Source organism: Vicia villosa, unplaced genomic scaffold, assembly GCF_029867415.1.
Source record: "Vicia villosa cultivar HV-30 ecotype Madison, WI unplaced genomic scaffold, Vvil1.0 ctg.002467F_1_1, whole genome shotgun sequence".
Lineage (NCBI taxonomy): Eukaryota > Viridiplantae > Streptophyta > Magnoliopsida > Fabales > Fabaceae > Vicia > Vicia villosa.
In genome coordinates this window covers 158,455-176,060 of record NW_026705936.1, presented here as the reverse complement: position 1 = coordinate 176,060, position 17,606 = coordinate 158,455, and the positions used below count along the sequence as shown (strand labels likewise).

The 17,606-nt window shown below is 42.6% G+C and overlaps 1 protein-coding gene across 1 annotated transcript; it reads right to left on the bottom strand.

Moving 5' to 3' along the window:
- Window positions 1-3,031: 3,031 nt before the first annotated feature.
- On the bottom strand, window positions 3,032-15,906 carry LOC131638887 (uncharacterized). Its single transcript, XM_058909426.1, has 3 exons — window positions 15,046-15,906; window positions 14,716-14,943; window positions 3,032-3,211 (listed from the first exon to the last, which is right to left on the bottom strand). The coding sequence occupies exons 1-3, from the start codon at window positions 15,904-15,906 to the stop codon at window positions 3,032-3,034; spliced, it is 1,269 nt and encodes a 422-aa protein (XP_058765409.1).
- Window positions 15,907-17,606: the final 1,700 nt, after the last annotated feature.

Sequence of the window (17,606 nt, the reverse complement as noted above, 5' to 3'; positions counted from 1 at the left end):
CCTAAGGGAAAGGAATATCAGAAAACCTAACAAAGGGTAAGAACAAGGTCTTGCGACCAGAGAATCTAGGTACGGGAGTCGGTTACGCAAGGGGAAGGTATTAGCACCCCTCACGCCCATCGTACTCGATGGTATCCACCTATGTTTGTTTCTATCTAAAGGGTGTATAACTATGTCTATGTCTAAATGCGAATGAATGCAAAATGTAGGGAAAAGAAAGAATTGTACTCGCACGGGCCCTACCCCGCTGCCTACGTATCCTTTTCAGGAATCAGAGTTACCGTAGCTCGGCTAAAGATTTTCTGTTTGTTTTTGTGTTTTTTAGTTGGGCGGCGTTAACGCTCACGCTCTTGCATAAGGGATCGCCTAGGATGCAATGGAGCGGAGATAACTTGCCCCTAAGAAAAGAAAAAAGAGATTGGTTTGTATCTTTTAGGGTAATTCCATGATGACGAGAACCCACTACAAGGTCTCGCATCACTTCCTTACTTTGTGTTAAATCTGACCATTTATTAGGTTTTTTGAAGTGTTTTTGGTTGATGTTTTTTTTATGGGGATTTTAACTTTGTGACTTAGATCATACCAAAAAGAGTTTTGTTTTGCATATTTAGAGAACGCACATCGAGGCCTACGCCACAATCGTTTCTCTAAACAACGGTTAAGAAATACATCGAGGTTTCACACCTCAATCATTTCTTCTCCGCTAAGTAAAGGAGATACAAAAAGAGTTTTTTGTGAATATTTAGAGAATGCACATCGAGGCCTACGCCACAATCGTTTCTCTAAATAACGGTTAAGAAATACATCGAGGTTTCACACCTCAATCATTTCTTTTCCGCTAAGTAGGAAAGAACATACATCTGGGCCTACACCCCAATCATTTCTTTCCTACTATGAAATATAGTAGCGATATGATATTCATCGATATTTATTAAGTATTTTAAAAGGTTGAAAAGAAAAGAATGCAATAGGGAACTATTTCTAAATTCTAGTCTAAGTTGTCTATACAAGGGAATCAAAATAATAGAAGCCATACAATTTTTAAGGAAAACTATACATGAGATAGGTAAAGGAAAATCAATATGCGACAAATAAAATTGAGAACTACAACAAACAAATGACACTCACAAGCACACATACAAAAAATTGAGGCTAAGAATTAATTCCTAAGTCTATTAGCAAGTTTACTTACAAGGAAGTATTAAAAACAAAGAAATTTCAAACATATTGTAAAGAAAAAAGTTTATTAAAAGGACTAAAAACAATTAAAAAAAATATAACAAAAATCGTGACAATTATTTAAACACCCTAAAATATCTAAAACAAATTTTGTACATTTTTATGTGATTGAAAAAGAAATATGAGTTGAAAAATAAGAGGAGACAAAAAAAAATAAAATGAACTAGCTCTAAACTGCAGGGGGGGGCGTTAGTAATCTTCTAAGGAACTAAAATTAATGTTAGCAGCACTCTGGGCCTCAAAACAGGGGGGTGTGAAAAGCAAGGGCGCTCAGGCCCAGGTTCACAAGGTGGTAGGTGCATCAGTAAAGGGGGCGCAATTTCAAAAAAGTCCAGGCCAAGGCTCATGAGGCCCAACGTCACCACAATTGATTCACATGTTTCCACTATTCTTTCACTTATTTCATTTATTGTTGACTCAGCATTTTCTTTTCATTCAAACAGCAGCACTTATTATTCTCACGTACAATTTTTTTTTTGCAATGTAACATGGCATTTATACACATACATCAATTGGTCACCATTCTCACTTAAATCACTAAGGACAAAATAGAATCAACCACCAATCAAAGCATGACACGACGTGAGCCAATCATTGGCATCAGATAGGACAAAAACTAATTGAACTGCATGGGCCATCGACATATTGCCACGTAGGAGAACGGAAAATGAAGAAGAAAATCGCAGACGCCGGAGAGCCACCTCCGGTCGTCTTCCCCGGCGCTCCAGCCCACCGGAATCCAAGAGGAACACCCAGAAATTAATAAAAGAACCACCAGTCCGCTCGGTTATCTCCACTGATTACGGATCTGGCTTCGGTTTCCTCTAAAACTATCCCTATCACATGAAACGAGATAAAACGCAAGTCCTAACATGAGCGGTATCCACCAAAACGCACGCCATACACACGAATCAGACCGTTTTCAAACGCAGAGCAAGAATATCATAACCAAAACGCAAGTAAATCTAGATTAACATCAAGTATCCGAAGCACGGCGAAGATCCACAAGAATCATTCATATGCACATACACAGTAACACACAAATACCATGAACAAATGCTAATGATCTATCATGCTTTTTAGAAGTTAGATGGATTTACGGCTTACCTGAAAAGTCTTGGAGCAAAGCGAAGAAAGAAAGCTTCACGAACGGTGCAATCCTCTTCTTGTTCTTTGGACGTGATAACGGCTTGCGATGAAGCAATTCAGAGCCTCTGAGAAATAAACTCAGAGGCGAGACGTGTATGCGGCGAATCTTCCTTGAGCTTCCTAGCCACGGCGTTGAAGATGGACGGTATACTCGACTTCGGAGCGTGGTGTGGATTAGAGGTAGGTGACGGTGGTGCAATGGTGGGGAAGAGGACTGGAGGTTGCAGGTTTTGGTAGTGGTGGCGATCGAGGGAGGTTGAGCCGTAGATGATGAGAGTCTATGGAGGATGAAGAAGTTTTTCGGTTATGGAGTTTGTTAGAGACTTGTAACAAACTCTTTGAGAGAAGATGAAGGAGAATGGAGGGAAGAGAGGGTTATGAAGCTGAGAAAAAAATGAAGTGTCTATGTTTGCGAAGAGCTTTATCTTTTTATATGGTGAGGTTGCATAGAAGTTATTATGTGGTGTTGTGCAGTGTATCATTTTCTACACTAAACTTAGAGAACGAGCTTTGTATATGAAGTAACCTTTTCTATTTCCTTTTTACGCGCAGAACTTATATTAACCATTTAGAGTAATGTGACGGCATGCCGCGAGCTAGGTTGTAAGTTCAAAAACGCCCATGCGAGTTGCGTGCACTCATGTTAAGCTATCCACTTTAAGTGACTATACCTCATGACACGGATCATCATATGAATCAAACTTATGCTCAGTGGAAAGATGACATACGAGAGGACGGTTTCGATGTTAAGACTCTTGGGAGATGGTGGTCGCAACCCTGTGAAAAGTGACATTGAACTTGCATGACAATAACTGGTATCATGCTGCAACATAATCGTGTCAGGCCAGCTATTATAACAACTTCAAATGGCTGACTTTAGGGTGATGTAACTTGAGGCATAAGTGTCCAAATGGCATCATTTTTGAGTTATTGGATAGAGGACCTGGGATAAAAGAGCTTGGTATGACAATGGGGTCTTGGAAATGCCCGTGTCCTCTTAAAAACTGATTTGGAAATAGCCCGCCAAATGCTTGATGAAAGGCCTTGCGCGTGACTTTGGTTTTGGTCCATATATGTGGTCATGCTTGACTTGGTCAGGGTGCGACTTTGAGCTCCCATATATCTCTCTACACTCACCCAAAATCCCTGATCCTTGTTTGGGTGGATAGAAGACATGGAGGTGATTAGATTCATACCAAGTTTAAGTTTGTAGGGTTTTTGGATTTCCGTATAATTGGATTCAAGGTTGGCACTCCACATGTTCGATGAATTGCTTCACGCGTGCCCAGCAATCTGCCCAGCCTCATGACTTGATTCAAATGAAAACCTCAACTTCACACCTTGATAACTCTTCAACCAAGCTTCAAATGGAAAAGTGTCCAACTACAAAGTTGTTCTCCTCCATGAGAGGAACAACTTTGATGTTGGAAATTTCTCCAAATAATGTCATTTGCCACGTGTAACTATGCTGTGAAGTTGGTTGATCATCACACTTGAAGTGTACCAAAATTTTTCTAAGTATGAAAAACTTCCATTTTTGTTTTTTTCTACTTTTGGCAACTTTTGTCAAACTCCTGATTTTATCCATTCTCTGACTTTCCTTGACTGATTTTCCCCCAAAAGTCGATATTCGAATAATTCTTCTGATTTTGACCCAAAAGTCAACTGTTCCGATTTTTCCGACTATTGATGAAATTCCCGATTAGATCTCTTCCACTCACATCCAGTCAAACAAACACATCCACAGTCAGTATGAGAAGTTTTCCACACATAGAAGCCACTTCTGATTACATGTTGACCAGAAAGTCAACTGGTTGACTTTGGTCAAAGAAACCCTGATTCAAAGAACCAGATGATTTGCAAGCTTGTACCCTCTAATCAATGCCCTGATTTGAAGCAGAGAGACACCCCAATTCAGGAGCTTCCATGAACATAGAACCACATGATTATACCTCAGTCTTCTTATTTTCTGATCAACAATTCTTTGCAATAAAGCTCCTCCTTGTTAATCTTTGAATAGTACCAATGGTATGAATGCATGCATGTGAGTTATGGCCTAAATGATGTATGTACATGAATGCAAAGCCTAAGCCAGTTAGAAGTTAAAGGGTAGGACAAATTTGGGGTATGACAGCTGCCCCTATTTAATCGTCTTATACTCGAAGGTGAGATTGGCGCCAGCCTTTCGAACATTCAAAGTGGAAGAAGATTAAATACCGAAGACCTGAAATTTGTCCTGAGGAGATGGAGTGGTTTTTATTTCTTTATTTTTGTTTTGATATCTGCTGGGGAAAGAGAATTTTTGTTTTTTCCGATGGAAATTTATGGTGAGTAATTGGAAGAAGGGTGATAGCTTGTAACGTAGCCAAGGTGCCAATACAAGGTTCTCAAAGGAGGTGATATTTACATGGAAATGATTGGGAGAGGGGTAGGTTTGACAGAAAGATAAAGTGTCATAGACAATTGTTTTTGAGGGAGATACAAACGAGTATCGAAAGAATGACACATACGAGCATCAAAAGAAGACACAGACGAGTATCGAAAGAATGACACGGACGAGCATCAAAAGAGATACAGACGAGTATCGAAAGAATGACACGGACGAGCATCAAAAGAGATACAGACGAGTATCGAAAGAATGACACATACGAGCATCAAAGGAGATACAGACGAGTATCGAAGGAATGACACGGACGAGCATCAAAAGAGATACAGACGAGTATCGAAAGAATGACACGGACGAGCATCAAAAGAGATACAGACGAGTATCGAAAGAATGACACAGACGAGCATCAAAAGAAGACACAGACGAGTATCGAAGGAATGACACCTACGAGCATCAAAAGGGGATACAGACGAATATCGAAAGAATGACACAGACGAGCATCAAAAGAAGACACAGACGAGTATCGAAGGAATGACACATACGAGCATCAAAAGGGGATACAGACGAGTATCGAAAGAATGACACATACGAGTGTTTGAAAAGCTTAGTAGATGGACTTATTGGGGATTGGGACACCAGGCATCGGCACCGTGGGTGGAGGAGATTTGCGATGTAGTAGCAGATATCAATTGGAATTTGTAAGGGCATTTTATGTGAGGATGTATCATTGTCCTGATAGAGGGGTGATTTGTATTATCTGGCTTATGCTTTGTATGCATATTTGACTTTTTCTATGGCGTAATGTTCCATTTTGATGGATATGCTACGCTTTTGAGGATGCAAATGCTATATGCAATGGATTCTATATGCAAAGAGTGCCAAATAAAGGCATTAGTGAGGGAACCGGAGAGTAGGATCATTGGGGTCCGTTGCTTTGTGATCTTGACCCATCATCGTGAATTGATATTGGAACCCTACAGTACCAAAGATTATTGGTAACTGCGTTGAGGGTTGGAACATAGCCCTGCTGGGGGTGGAATGATTTTGCTCGACTTTCCTTACATCCTAAGCTGCTTGGGGAATCACGAGTTTTGAAAGACCGCTCTTCGTCTGCCAGATTGAAGGGGAATATGGACTTTCACGTGGAATGATGATGACCTTTGTGACATCATGAGCCAAGATGATGGCTAGAACCTGCAACCTGCACAGAAAACAACGTTTGGATGCAAATGGTGCCCCTTAGAGCACTTTTATGTTTATGTAACCTCATGTTTCGTTTTGATTTTATGATTATTGCCCCCCATGTTCTCAATGCAATGTTTAATAACGAATTAAATCACACCTCGCATGCGTAAAAATGAAAAGAAAGAAAGAAAGCTTTCGCATCAAAAGATCATTTTATTGATGGAATGCCTGTGAACAGGCTTCTGTACAAGGAAGCAACTCCTAAATGAGGTAGTTGCGAAAAAGAAAATACAAATGCAAAGAGCAAAATGGCAAAGAGAAATGCTCGGATTTCCACTAAAACTGATATTGCTACAGTTCCCATATCCTCGATCCTCTCAATGCTTTGCTTCAGAAGGGTAGTGGTTGGATTGATCCGTCTGTTCTGCCAAGGGCGTAGAGGGATCTTTGTGAAAGATATTCAGACTGCAGCCTCTCGCTTTTGATCCCTAACTTTTGCCTGGATCGCCCTTTCGGGTTTTCAATCCAGCGGGATGCCCCTTTTTGCCTAAGTCGCCCTTTCGGGTTTTCAACTTAGCGGGTTATTCTTCTTTTTTTTTTTGTTTTATCCCTAATTTTTGCCCAAACCCTTTTGGTTTGCCGGGATGCCCTTATTTTTGCCTAGGTACGTCGACCTAGCGGGTCTTTTATGCGTAGTATTTTTTGACTGAGTCTGAATTGACTGGAAGTGGAACGTCTTCCCCATCCATCTTTGTCAGGATTAAAGCACCACCTGAAAATGCTTTCTTCACAATGTATGGTCCCTCATAGTTGGGAGTCCATTTGCCCCTTGGATCGGTATGAATTGGCAAGATCTTCCTTACGACTAGGTCACCTGTGTGGAATTCTCGAGGCCGAATCTTCTTGTCATACGCTTTCTTGATCCTCTTTTGGTACAACTGGCCATGGCAGATAGCAGATAAGCGTTTCTCCTCGATTAGATTGAGATGGTCAAGCCTCGTTTGAACCCATTCTGTTTCATTGAGTTTGGCGTCCATCAAGACTCTCAACGAAGGGATTTCCACTTCGACAGGTAGTACGGCCTCCATACCATAGACAAGAGAGAAGGGAGTTGCCCCAGTTGAAGTACGAACCGAAGTTCTATAGCCATGCAAAGCAAATGGCAACATCTCATGCCAATCTTTATACGTTCTAACCATCTTCTGGACGATCTTCTTTATATTCTTGTTAGCAGCTTCGACTGCGCCATTCATCTTTGGCCGATAGGGTGATGAATTGTGGTGTTCAATCTTGAACTCTTCGCACAACTCTGCCATCATCTTGTTATTAAGATTGGACCCGTTATCAGTGATGATCTTGTTTGGAACCCCGTATCGGCATATGATCTCCTTCTTGATGAAGCGAGTAACGACTTGCTTAGTTACGTTCTTGTAAGAAGCAGCTTCAACCCATTTGGTGAAGTAGTCGATAGCAACAAGAATAAATCTATGTCCATTTGAAGCTTGTGGCTCTATCCGTCCAATCATGTCTATGCCCCACATAGCAAAGGGCCAAGGCGATGTCAGGACATTCAGAGGAGTCGGAGGAACATGAATTCTGTCAGCATACACTTGACATTTGTGACATTTCTTCACGTACACATAACAATCACTTTCGATTGTCATCCAATAATACCCTGCTCGCAAGATCTTTTTGGCCATAGAATGTCCGCTGGAATGAGTTCCAAAAGATCCTTCATGAATTTCCCGCATGATCAATTCTGCTTCGTGTCTATCCACGCATCTGAGCAAAACTGAATCATAGTTTCTTTTGTACAGGACGTCTCCTGACAAGAAGAATTTGGATGCTAACCTTCGAAGCGTTCGCTTATCACCAATCGTAGCATCTTCGGGATACTCTTGCTTCTCAACATACCTCTTGATGTCGTAGTACCATGGCTTTTCATTATACACATCTTCAGTAGTGAGGCAATGAGCAGGGAATGCATGGGCAGGCTCTTTGTAACGGAGGATCGTTATGTCTGGTACTTCTTTAGGGGAGCTAACTCTGAACATAGCCGCCAAAGTAGCCAAAGCATCCGCCAATTGATTTTCCTCTCGGGGGATGTGATTGAAAGTGATCTCCTCGAAAGCGGGCAGCAACTCCAAGATATAGTCCTTATAAGGAACCAAATTGGGGTGTCGTGTCTCCCAATCACCTCTTACTTGATGTATGACCAATGCTGAATCCCCATAAACCTCAAGGATCTTGATCCTCATATCAATGGCTGCTTCGAGGCCCATTATGCAAGCTTCGTACTCTGCGACATTGTTTGTGCAATCAAAGCATATTCTAGCTGTGAAAGGGATGTGAGTTTGACGAGGAGAAGTCAAAACTGCCCCAATACCATGGCCCATAGCATTTGATGCACCATCGAACGTGAGAGTCCATCGCTCCCCTGGTTCGGGTCCTTCATTATCATCTAGTTTCATGATATCTTCATCAGGAAAGTCAAATTTCATTGACTGATACTCTTCTAATGGCTGATGAGCAAGATGATCTGCAAGGACCCTTCCTTTGATGGCCTTCTGTGTGACATACTGGATGTCGTATTCTGATAAAAGCATTTGCCATCGGGCTAGTCTTCCGGTAAGAGCCGGCTTTTCAAAGATGTACTTTATCGGGTCCATTTTGGAGATCAATAGAGTGGTGTGAGTCAACATATACTGCCTCAGTCGGCGAGCAGCCATACCAAAGCACAGCAAGTTTTCTCGAGTAGTGAGTAGCGGGATTCACAATCGGTAAACTTTTTGCTCAGGTAATAAATGGCGCACTCTTTTCGACCAGACTCGTCATGTTGGCCCAGCACACACCCCATAGATCCTTCAAGCACAGTTAAGTACATAAGAAGCGGCCTCCCAGGAACCGGAGGCATGAGAATTGGTGGCTCTTGGAGATACTGCTTGATCTTTTCGAAGGCTTCCTGACAATGATCATCCCAACGGATATCTTGATTTTTGCGCAGCAGTTTGAAGATGGGTTCACAGGTGTCAGTGAGATGAGAAATGAACCTGGCTATGTAATTCAATCTCCCAAGGAAACCTCGGACCTCTTTTTCATTCTTTGGTGCTGGCATATTCTGTATTGCTCTTACTTTGTCAGGGTCGACCTCAATCCCTCGTTGACTCACAATGAATCCAAGTAACTTTCCAGATCGCACTCCAAAAGTGCACTTATTTGGATTAAGCCTCAACTTGAATTTTAGCAAACGAGCAAACAATTTCTCAAGGTATACCAAATGTTCCTCCTCAGTTTGGGATTTTGCAATCATATCATCGACGTACACCTCAATCTCCTTATGGATCATATCATGGAAAAGGGTCACCATAGCTCGCTGATATGTTGCACCAGCATTCTTAAGACCAAAAGGCATCACCTTATAACAATACGTACCCCACGGAGTGGTAAAAGTAGTCTTGGTCATATCTTCAGGAGCCATTTTTATTTGATTATAGCCAGAAAAACCATCCATGAAGGAGAACACCGAATACTGAGCAGTGTTGTCGACTAGCACATCAATATGAGGCAGAGGGAAATCATCCTTCGGACTTGCCCTATTCAAATCTCGGTAGTCAACGCACATGCGTACCTTTCCGTCCTTCTTAGGAACGGGTACTATGTTTGCAATCCAAGGAGGATACTCACACACAGATAAGAAGCCAGCCTTCAACTGTTTTTCAACTTCTTCCTTGATTTTCAACGCCATATCAGGTCGAGTTCTTCGTGGTTTTTGTTTTACAGGCGGACATTCTGGTTTGAGAGGTAGCCTGTGCATAACTATGTCCGTGTCTAAACCAGGCATGTCTTCGTATGACCAGGCGAAGATGTCAACATACTTTCGAAGCAACTCAATCAACCTTCTCTTTACATCACTTTCCAAAGCGGCACCTATCTTGACTTCTCTCTTTGCTTCTTCTGTACCGAGGTTGATGATTTCTATGGCTTCCTGATGCGGCTGAATCGATTTCTCTTCTTGTCTCAAAAGTCTTGCCAATTCCTCAAGGACTTCACAATCTTCCCCACTATCCTCATCAGCTTGGTCAATTGGATTCTCAAGGATATTAAGACGCGGAACTGTAACATTATCATCTTTGATGGAACTCGAGCCGGATCTGCACGATGGATGATTTATGCCTTAGAATGCAACACATAAAAGAAAAAGAAAAAGCTTTGCCATTTTTTGAAAAGGTTTTTAAAGTAAAAAAAAAAAAAAAAAAAAAAAAAAAGAAAGAAATGGAACAGTAATTGCATGCGAAGATATGATTTTTATTCAATATTAAACAAATTGAAACAACATGGGGGCCCTTCTTTGTACAAAATGGTCAAAATGCTTAGGGCGAAGCATATGACTTATCGAAACAAGAAAATTACATCTCCATAAAAGTGACTCTGGGGATGTCCAAGATAGTCCAATTATTGAGTTCCTGTCCAGGCGCAGCATGGCAAATGAATTTGGAGAGATCTTCTTCATCATCATCGTCCACGGCGAGAACCTGACTTCCAGGATTGGTGCTTGCACTGACGAATACTTGAGAAATGGGGGGAATCACCTTCTTTCCAGGAGTTATGCTGAGCTGAGTAGAGGAAGATGGCTGATACCCAAGGCCATACTTGTCTCGCTTCTCATGAACATCAATCAGCTTGCCCCAGGCACTATGGGGAATACCAGCTTCTAAGAAGGCCTTAGCATCATTTAAAGACGAGAGGGGTGCTCCGAGTTCCTTCTTATTCTCAACTACGGGGAGTTTATCAACCGACACAATCTCTAAAGCTTGAAAAGGTGTCTCTTGTATCTCCCCCTCCACTTCAACATAACGGTATGATGCCAGATTATTGACTATCAAATCCTCTTCACCAGTGATCACAACAATCTTGTCGTTCACAACAAATTTCAGGCACTGATGGAGAGTAGATGTCACAGCTCCAGCAGCATGAATCCAAGGACGACCCAAGAGGCAAGTGTACGAAGGGTTTATGTCCATAACGTAGAAGGCAATGTAGAACATGTGAGGACCAATCAAGACTGGCAGATCAATTTCTCCTTCTACGGACCTTCTAGAACCATCAAATGCTCTAACACTCATAGTGCACGGTCTCATCATAATCCCATCCATACTCAACTTAAACAACGTGGCCTTGGGCATCACATTAAGAGAAGAACCGGTATCAATCAGGACTCGAGACAACACAGCGTCCAGACACTTGACGGAGATATGCAACGCTTTGTTGTGTGCTCTACCCTCAGGTGGAAGCTCATCATCAGAAAAACCCAAACAATTACCAGCAGCAATGTTGGTCACAACCCCTTCAAACTGAGGCACTGTAATGTCTTGAGTAACGTGAGCGGAAGCCAGAACTTTCATCAGAGCATCACGATGGGCTTCAGAATGCACCAAGAGAGACAAGATGGAGATCTTGGCTTGGGTCTGATCAAGTTGGTCAATCACTTTGTAATCACTTTTCTTAATGATCTTCAAGAGTTGCTCGGCATCTTGTGCATTACGTGTTACAGGAGGATCAACAGCAACTTGCTTTCCTTTTGCTTGTGTACTAGCCTCTTTATTGGTCTCTTTAGGAAGTGGAGGAGGGGCAGCAAAGATCCGACCACTACGGGTAATGCCACTAGTGCCAGTAATGTTAGTGATGCTCGAATTACCCACTGGAGGACAATCATATTTCTTCCCTCGAATATACACGGCATTATAGCTCCAAGGGACAGCCTTAGAATCATTCACAGGAGAAGGAACAAGAGACGAGGATGGAGGGGTCGAAGGAGCATTTGGAACCTGAATAACCAAAGGAGTCCTCGGAGCCTGAATGACCAAGGGAGTACTCGGAGCCTGAATGACCAAGGGAGTACTCGGAGCGCGAATGACCAAAGGAGTACTCTGATTCTTTGACACCTCAGCAGGATGGTAAGGTATCTCTAGAGTAGCCACGTCTTCGACAGGAACGACCCTTTCCACTCTAAGAACACCTTCATCCATTAGTTTCTGAATTTCTTCTTTCAACCTAGTGCATTCCTCAGGGTTAGAAGAACATTGCAAACAGTAATCATGTAGTTCACACAAAACCTTTTGTTGCATAAGATATTCTCTGACAACTGCTAGCGACATCCTTACCTCATTAACATCACTCACTAGGATCTGATCATCACATAACTCAATAGCATTGGTCGCACCGGCATGAGGAGGCATAGGATTATTCTGCACATTAGGACCAGTAGGAGTGAACGAGATGAGCTTGCCATCGAGAAGATCCTGGACTTTCCACTTGAATGCCCTGCATTTCTCAATTGTGTGGCCGGGAGCCCCAGAATGAAATTCACAATGAGCATTCGCATCATACCCAGGAGGAAGAGGGTCGGGTGGAGGACCCATTTCGCGGAGTTGCACTAATTGACCAGCAAGTAATTGGGGAAGAAGCTGAGCATACGGCATTGGAACCGGATCTATACGCCTGTCAGGGTATCTTTGCCTCTGTGGACCTCTTTGACCTTGAGGCCTAGGATTCTGTTGACGATTCTGAGGAGCAGCAGCTTGTTGTTGTGGTACGAAAGGCTGTTGGGGTGCCATCCATGGTTGTGGAAGAGCAGCAGCATATGCTTGAGGGACATATGGACCAGGAACAGCATAAGGCATCGGATAATAAGGAGGCGGAACAGCAGAATATGCAGGAGCTCGGCTTTGGTCAACAGAAGCGGTGCTAGTCTCACCTTCCTTCTTCTTCACAAACCCAGAATACGGCTTTTTACCATTACCACCTGAGGTGCTAGGATTAGTAACACCTTGAATGGTACCGGCTTTGACACAATTCTCAACCCTCTCACCAATGATGACCACATCCGAAAAGGAAGGAGAAGTATTACTAACCATGTGTTGAAGATACGGCCCTTTCAGAGTCCCCATAAACAGATCAATCAACTCGCGGTCCAAAAGAGGAGGTTGGACACGGGACACAAGTTCACGCCACCTCTGGGCGTATTCTTTAAAAGACTCCTCAGATTTCTGTGACATATTCTGCAGTTGGGCACGGCTAGGAGCCATAGCAGTATTGTAGTGGTATTGTTTCAGGAAGGCATCAACAAGTTCTCCCCAAGTACTGACATTAGACCTCTCGAGTTTCATATACCACTCCAACGGGGCTCCAGTGAGACTATCCTGGAAGAAGTGCATAAGCAGAGGTTCGTTCTCAGCGTGAGCGGCCATCTTACGGCAGTAGGAACGAATGTGAGTCTCTGGGCAGGTAACTCCCTTGTACTTATCAAAATCTGGCACCTTGAACTTCGGGGGAATAACAATCCCAGGTACCAAGCACATAGCAGCAGTGTTAAAACTCGAAGTTTTAGCAACCTCAACGGCCTTAAGGCGTTCTTCAAGAGCTTGGTACATCTTAGCAGTCTCGGTCAACTCAGCAGTGAGATCATGTTCAAGATCAATAACCTCATGGTGGTCGTCCACCACTTTAAGTGTCTCATTAATAGGAGTCTCTTTAGTTTTCACCCCTCCGTCAGCAGAATTGGTAGGAGTATCTTTGACCAAACTAGCGACACTCTTTCTGAGTTCATCCTGTCCTTGAACAACGGCATGGAGAGTCTCCATAAGTTGGGCCATTCTTTCCCCCATAACATCCATATCCCTACGGAGGGCAGCTTGATTCTGTTCAAATTGATCCATGAGTCTCTCGTTGCTCCGGGTACGGTAAGGATGTAAGAAAGTCAGCTTCGTCGTCGGAAAAGAAATTTGTTGCTGAAAGGGACCCCAATTAGTTTCTTGTACAATAACCTGAAAAATGCAATGTGATAATGTGAATGTATGAGTGCATGTGTGCGTATGACGTGATGTGCCATTTTCAGAGTATCCAAGTTTAATATTGATCCAGAATAGCTAACAATGTGACAAAAGATAAGTGTCAAGAGAAACTAGTTCTTTTTATTCATAACAAGAAATTTAAACTTGGGCAAGCCATACATTGACAAGATAGTTCAACAAGGGAAATAAAAGACCCCATCCAACAAGTCTGGTGGTGGTCGAAACATACAGACTCAAACATCAATCCATCTGAATATAAAACAGAGGTCCTCCTTGTCTGAAGTGCTCGTCACTCCACTTCTTAGTTTCATCAAACAGTTTCTTGGTTGCTTCTCGATCTCTTCCTTTAAGAAGGCTTTGAATCACCTCATCTTTGCGAAACAAATGCCCATCTAGCTTCTTGCAACACTCCCTGAGTTCGTCACATCCTTTGCATTCTGGGAGATAATCCTTTTCAGATACGTCCTCCATACCCATCATTCGATCTCTGAGCTTGACATTTTCTTCTGTTAGTCGAGCATTACGGAGGTGACTTCCTTTCAGTTGAGTCTCAATTGCCATTCTTTTAGTGGTCTCTTCTTCCAGTTTCTTTTTCAGATTCTTCACTTCAACTCTAGCATCCCTTTCTATCTTGAGCTTATAAGCTTTCAAGTCTTCTCGGTACTCTCGCTTGAGTTTCTCTTCTGCCTCTTTCATGGCCCTTTTTAGGATCTTCTGGTGATCCTCGACAATAACAGTAGTATCTTTTTCACCTTTTTCCGTTCTAGCCCTCTTTTGAACTCTGGAAGATCCTCCCTTCAGCATTTTGGCTTCATGTGTCAACTCAACCCTTTTTTGGTCCGCAAGACAATGTTTTGGTCGCGCATCCGATCTCTTTTCGTGCAATTGGGTGTTTTCCATATCTACCTGGGTACATTTCTCAGCAGGCACAGTGGCAATTGGAATCTTAGGTGGTTGCTCGTACAATGGGTTAACCTTCGGGAAAGGCAACAAGCGATCTTTAACTCTATTTTCAACCCAATCCGTGTAGGCTTGTTTGGCAACGACACTCTTTTCACCTAGAGAAATCTGATCACTTGTATGGATGTCATTCCAGGCACTCACCACTTTTTCTAAACCTTTTAGATCGGTTCCCTGCTCAAAGCAAACGGATTCAAATATCTCTTTGTCCAAAGGCTTATCTTCAAGTGCAAAACCCAACTGACGCAACGCTAGCTTAGGATTATAATTGATAACTCCTTTTGTTCCTATAAGAGGAACGTTGTCAAAAGTACCACAGCTAGTTATCACTTTCTCCACGTCCATTCCGGTGGGACACCAGACAATGTCATTTCCAGTAAGCCCCATGATCCTTTGAGGCCATTTCTGAGTAGAAGTAATGAAAGGACCACTTGTAGGTAGGTGGGACTTAAACCAGGTGTATAACAATGGCAAACAATTTCTTATGGCTCCTCCTTTCCCATATCGAGAGTGAATGGAATAGTATGTATCGGCTAGCAAAGTAGGGATCGGATTCCTATCCATGAAAAGACATATAGCGGCCAGATCAACGAACTTGTGAATGTTAGGGAACATCACGATCCCATAGATCAAAACGGCCAGAAGGGCGTTGAAAGCCTCCCACAACTTTTTGTTGGCCAATTCTTGGGCCTTCTCAACCAAGAAACTCATATAGAAACCATGAGTGTTACCATTCTTCTTCCAATTCCCAAGGACGTCTTCTATGCTCAAATAAAGAGCGTTGGCAATGTTGTCCAAATCCGGTTTCTCTGGGACACAAACGAAAGGAACCTTGTGTTGAACCTTGATATCGAGAAAGTGAGAGTACTCCTCGAGAGTGGGAGCCAACTGATAGCCTGAGAAGGTGAAACAACGCAAGTCAGGATCATAGAACTGGAGAAGAGTAGATAAACCCCATTCGTCGACGTGTGAGTCCAAAAGAGTCAAGATGTTTCCGTAATTCTCAGTGAACACAGTTTTATTATGACCAGTGATCAATCCACCCAATTGCCCCAACTGAATCAAGCCTTCGCGATGGAAACTGTAAGTGTGAGTACGCCTTGTAGCTTCTCTGGTAGCGGTCACGTTGTTAGCCATCCTGGGTGAAAAGTAATAACCTCGGATACCCTGAAAAATGGCATGCATATGAGAAATAATACTATTTTCTTTTTTCCTTTTTTCTTTTTTTTTTTATTACATCTTTTCTCCTTTTTTCTTTGGAAAATAAATATGCCATGATGAAAATGATGCAATGGAGATTCTCCCAATATGAGAGAGTTGTTGTGTCGTCTCTGAGCAGAATCACACGTCATAAGGTCAAAGGTTCGGCATAGGTGCCACACAGCCATAAGAACAATAGTCACCAACAGAACAGAATAGTCACCAACGGTACCTGTCATGTATATCCCTCCCCACTCACAGGTGAATCTAGGTCAGGGTAAGGTCATGAAACGCAGTATACGGTCCGCCCGAAGGTAAGCATCATCACAGCGCGGATGCGGGTGACGATAATACCTCCGTTTGAAACCACTACTCTGCTCGTAGTCACATGATCCATCCCGAGACGTACACCTCGAGACAAACCATGCTCCCACTCTATCCTAGGGTACCTAAAGTGCACTCATAGCCTGTGTATTGGGCCTTTTACCTCATAGAACATCCCACCCAACCTGCAAAACAGAACAGAAGACCCCAAGGAACACAGAATATAATCCATATGCATGATGTGCAAACAGAAATAAACATGATATGCAAGCAGAAAAATAAACATGCAAACATATATACAAGGTATAGACATAAAAAACAAATAAACACCCAGTAAATAAACAAACAAACGCAGGCTAGGATCGACTCGCTATGGATGGACCAGCAACAGGTCTAACAACATCCCCAGCAGAGTCGCCAGCTGTCGCACGCTCGCGAAAAAGGAACAGAGTTGCCACCAATATATTTATCCCCTAAGGGAAAGGAATATCAGAAAACCTAACAAAGGGTAAGAACAAGGTCTTGCGACCAGAGAATCTAGGTACGGGAGTCGGTTACGCAAGGGGAAGGTATTAGCACCCCTCACGCCCATCGTACTCGATGGTATCCACCTATGTTTGTTTCTATCTAAAGGGTGTATAACTATGTCTATGTCTAAATGCGAATGAATGCAAAATGTAGGGAAAAGAAAGAATTGTACTCGCACGGGCCCTACCCCGCTGCCTACGTATCCTTTTCAGGAATCAGAGTTACCGTAGCTCGGCTAAAGATTTTCTGTTTGTTTTTGTGTTTTTTAGTTGGGCGGCGTTAACGCTCACGCTCTTGCATAAGGGATCGCCTAGGATGCAATGGAGCGGAGATAACTTGCCCCTAAGAAAAGAAAAAAGAGATTGGTTTGTATCTTTTAGGGTAATTCCATGATGACGAGAACCCACTACAAGGTCTCGCATCACTTCCTTACTTTGTGTTAAATCTGACCATTTATTAGGTTTTTTGAAGTGTTTTTGGTTGATGTTTTTTTTATGGGGATTTTAACTTTGTGACTTAGATCATACCAAAAAGAGTTTTGTTTTGCATATTTAGAGAACGCACATCGAGGCCTACGCCACAATCGTTTCTCTAAACAACGGTTAAGAAATACATCGAGGTTTCACACCTCAATCATTTCTTCTCCGCTAAGTAAAGGAGATACAAAAAGAGTTTTTTGTGAATATTTAGAGAATGCACATCGAGGCCTACGCCACAATCGTTTCTCTAAATAACGGTTAAGAAATACATCGAGGTTTCACACCTCAATCATTTCTTTTCCGCTA

What these genes read in the sequence shown, in the direction of transcription:
- LOC131638887 (XM_058909426.1), bottom strand. Translation starts at nt 15,906, where the DNA reads ATGGCTAACAACGTGACCGCTACCAGAGAAGCTACAAGGCGTACTCAC. An exon ending in CTCTTATAGGAACAAAAGGA is followed by an intron (nt 14,944 to 15,045) that starts GTTATCAATTAT and finishes TGCTTTGAGCAG; the next exon opens with GGAACCGATCTAAAAGGTTT. An exon ending in CTGCTGAGAAATGTACCCAG is followed by an intron (nt 3,212 to 14,715) that starts GTAGATATGGAA and finishes ATTATGTTGCAG; the next exon opens with CATGATACCAGTTATTGTCA.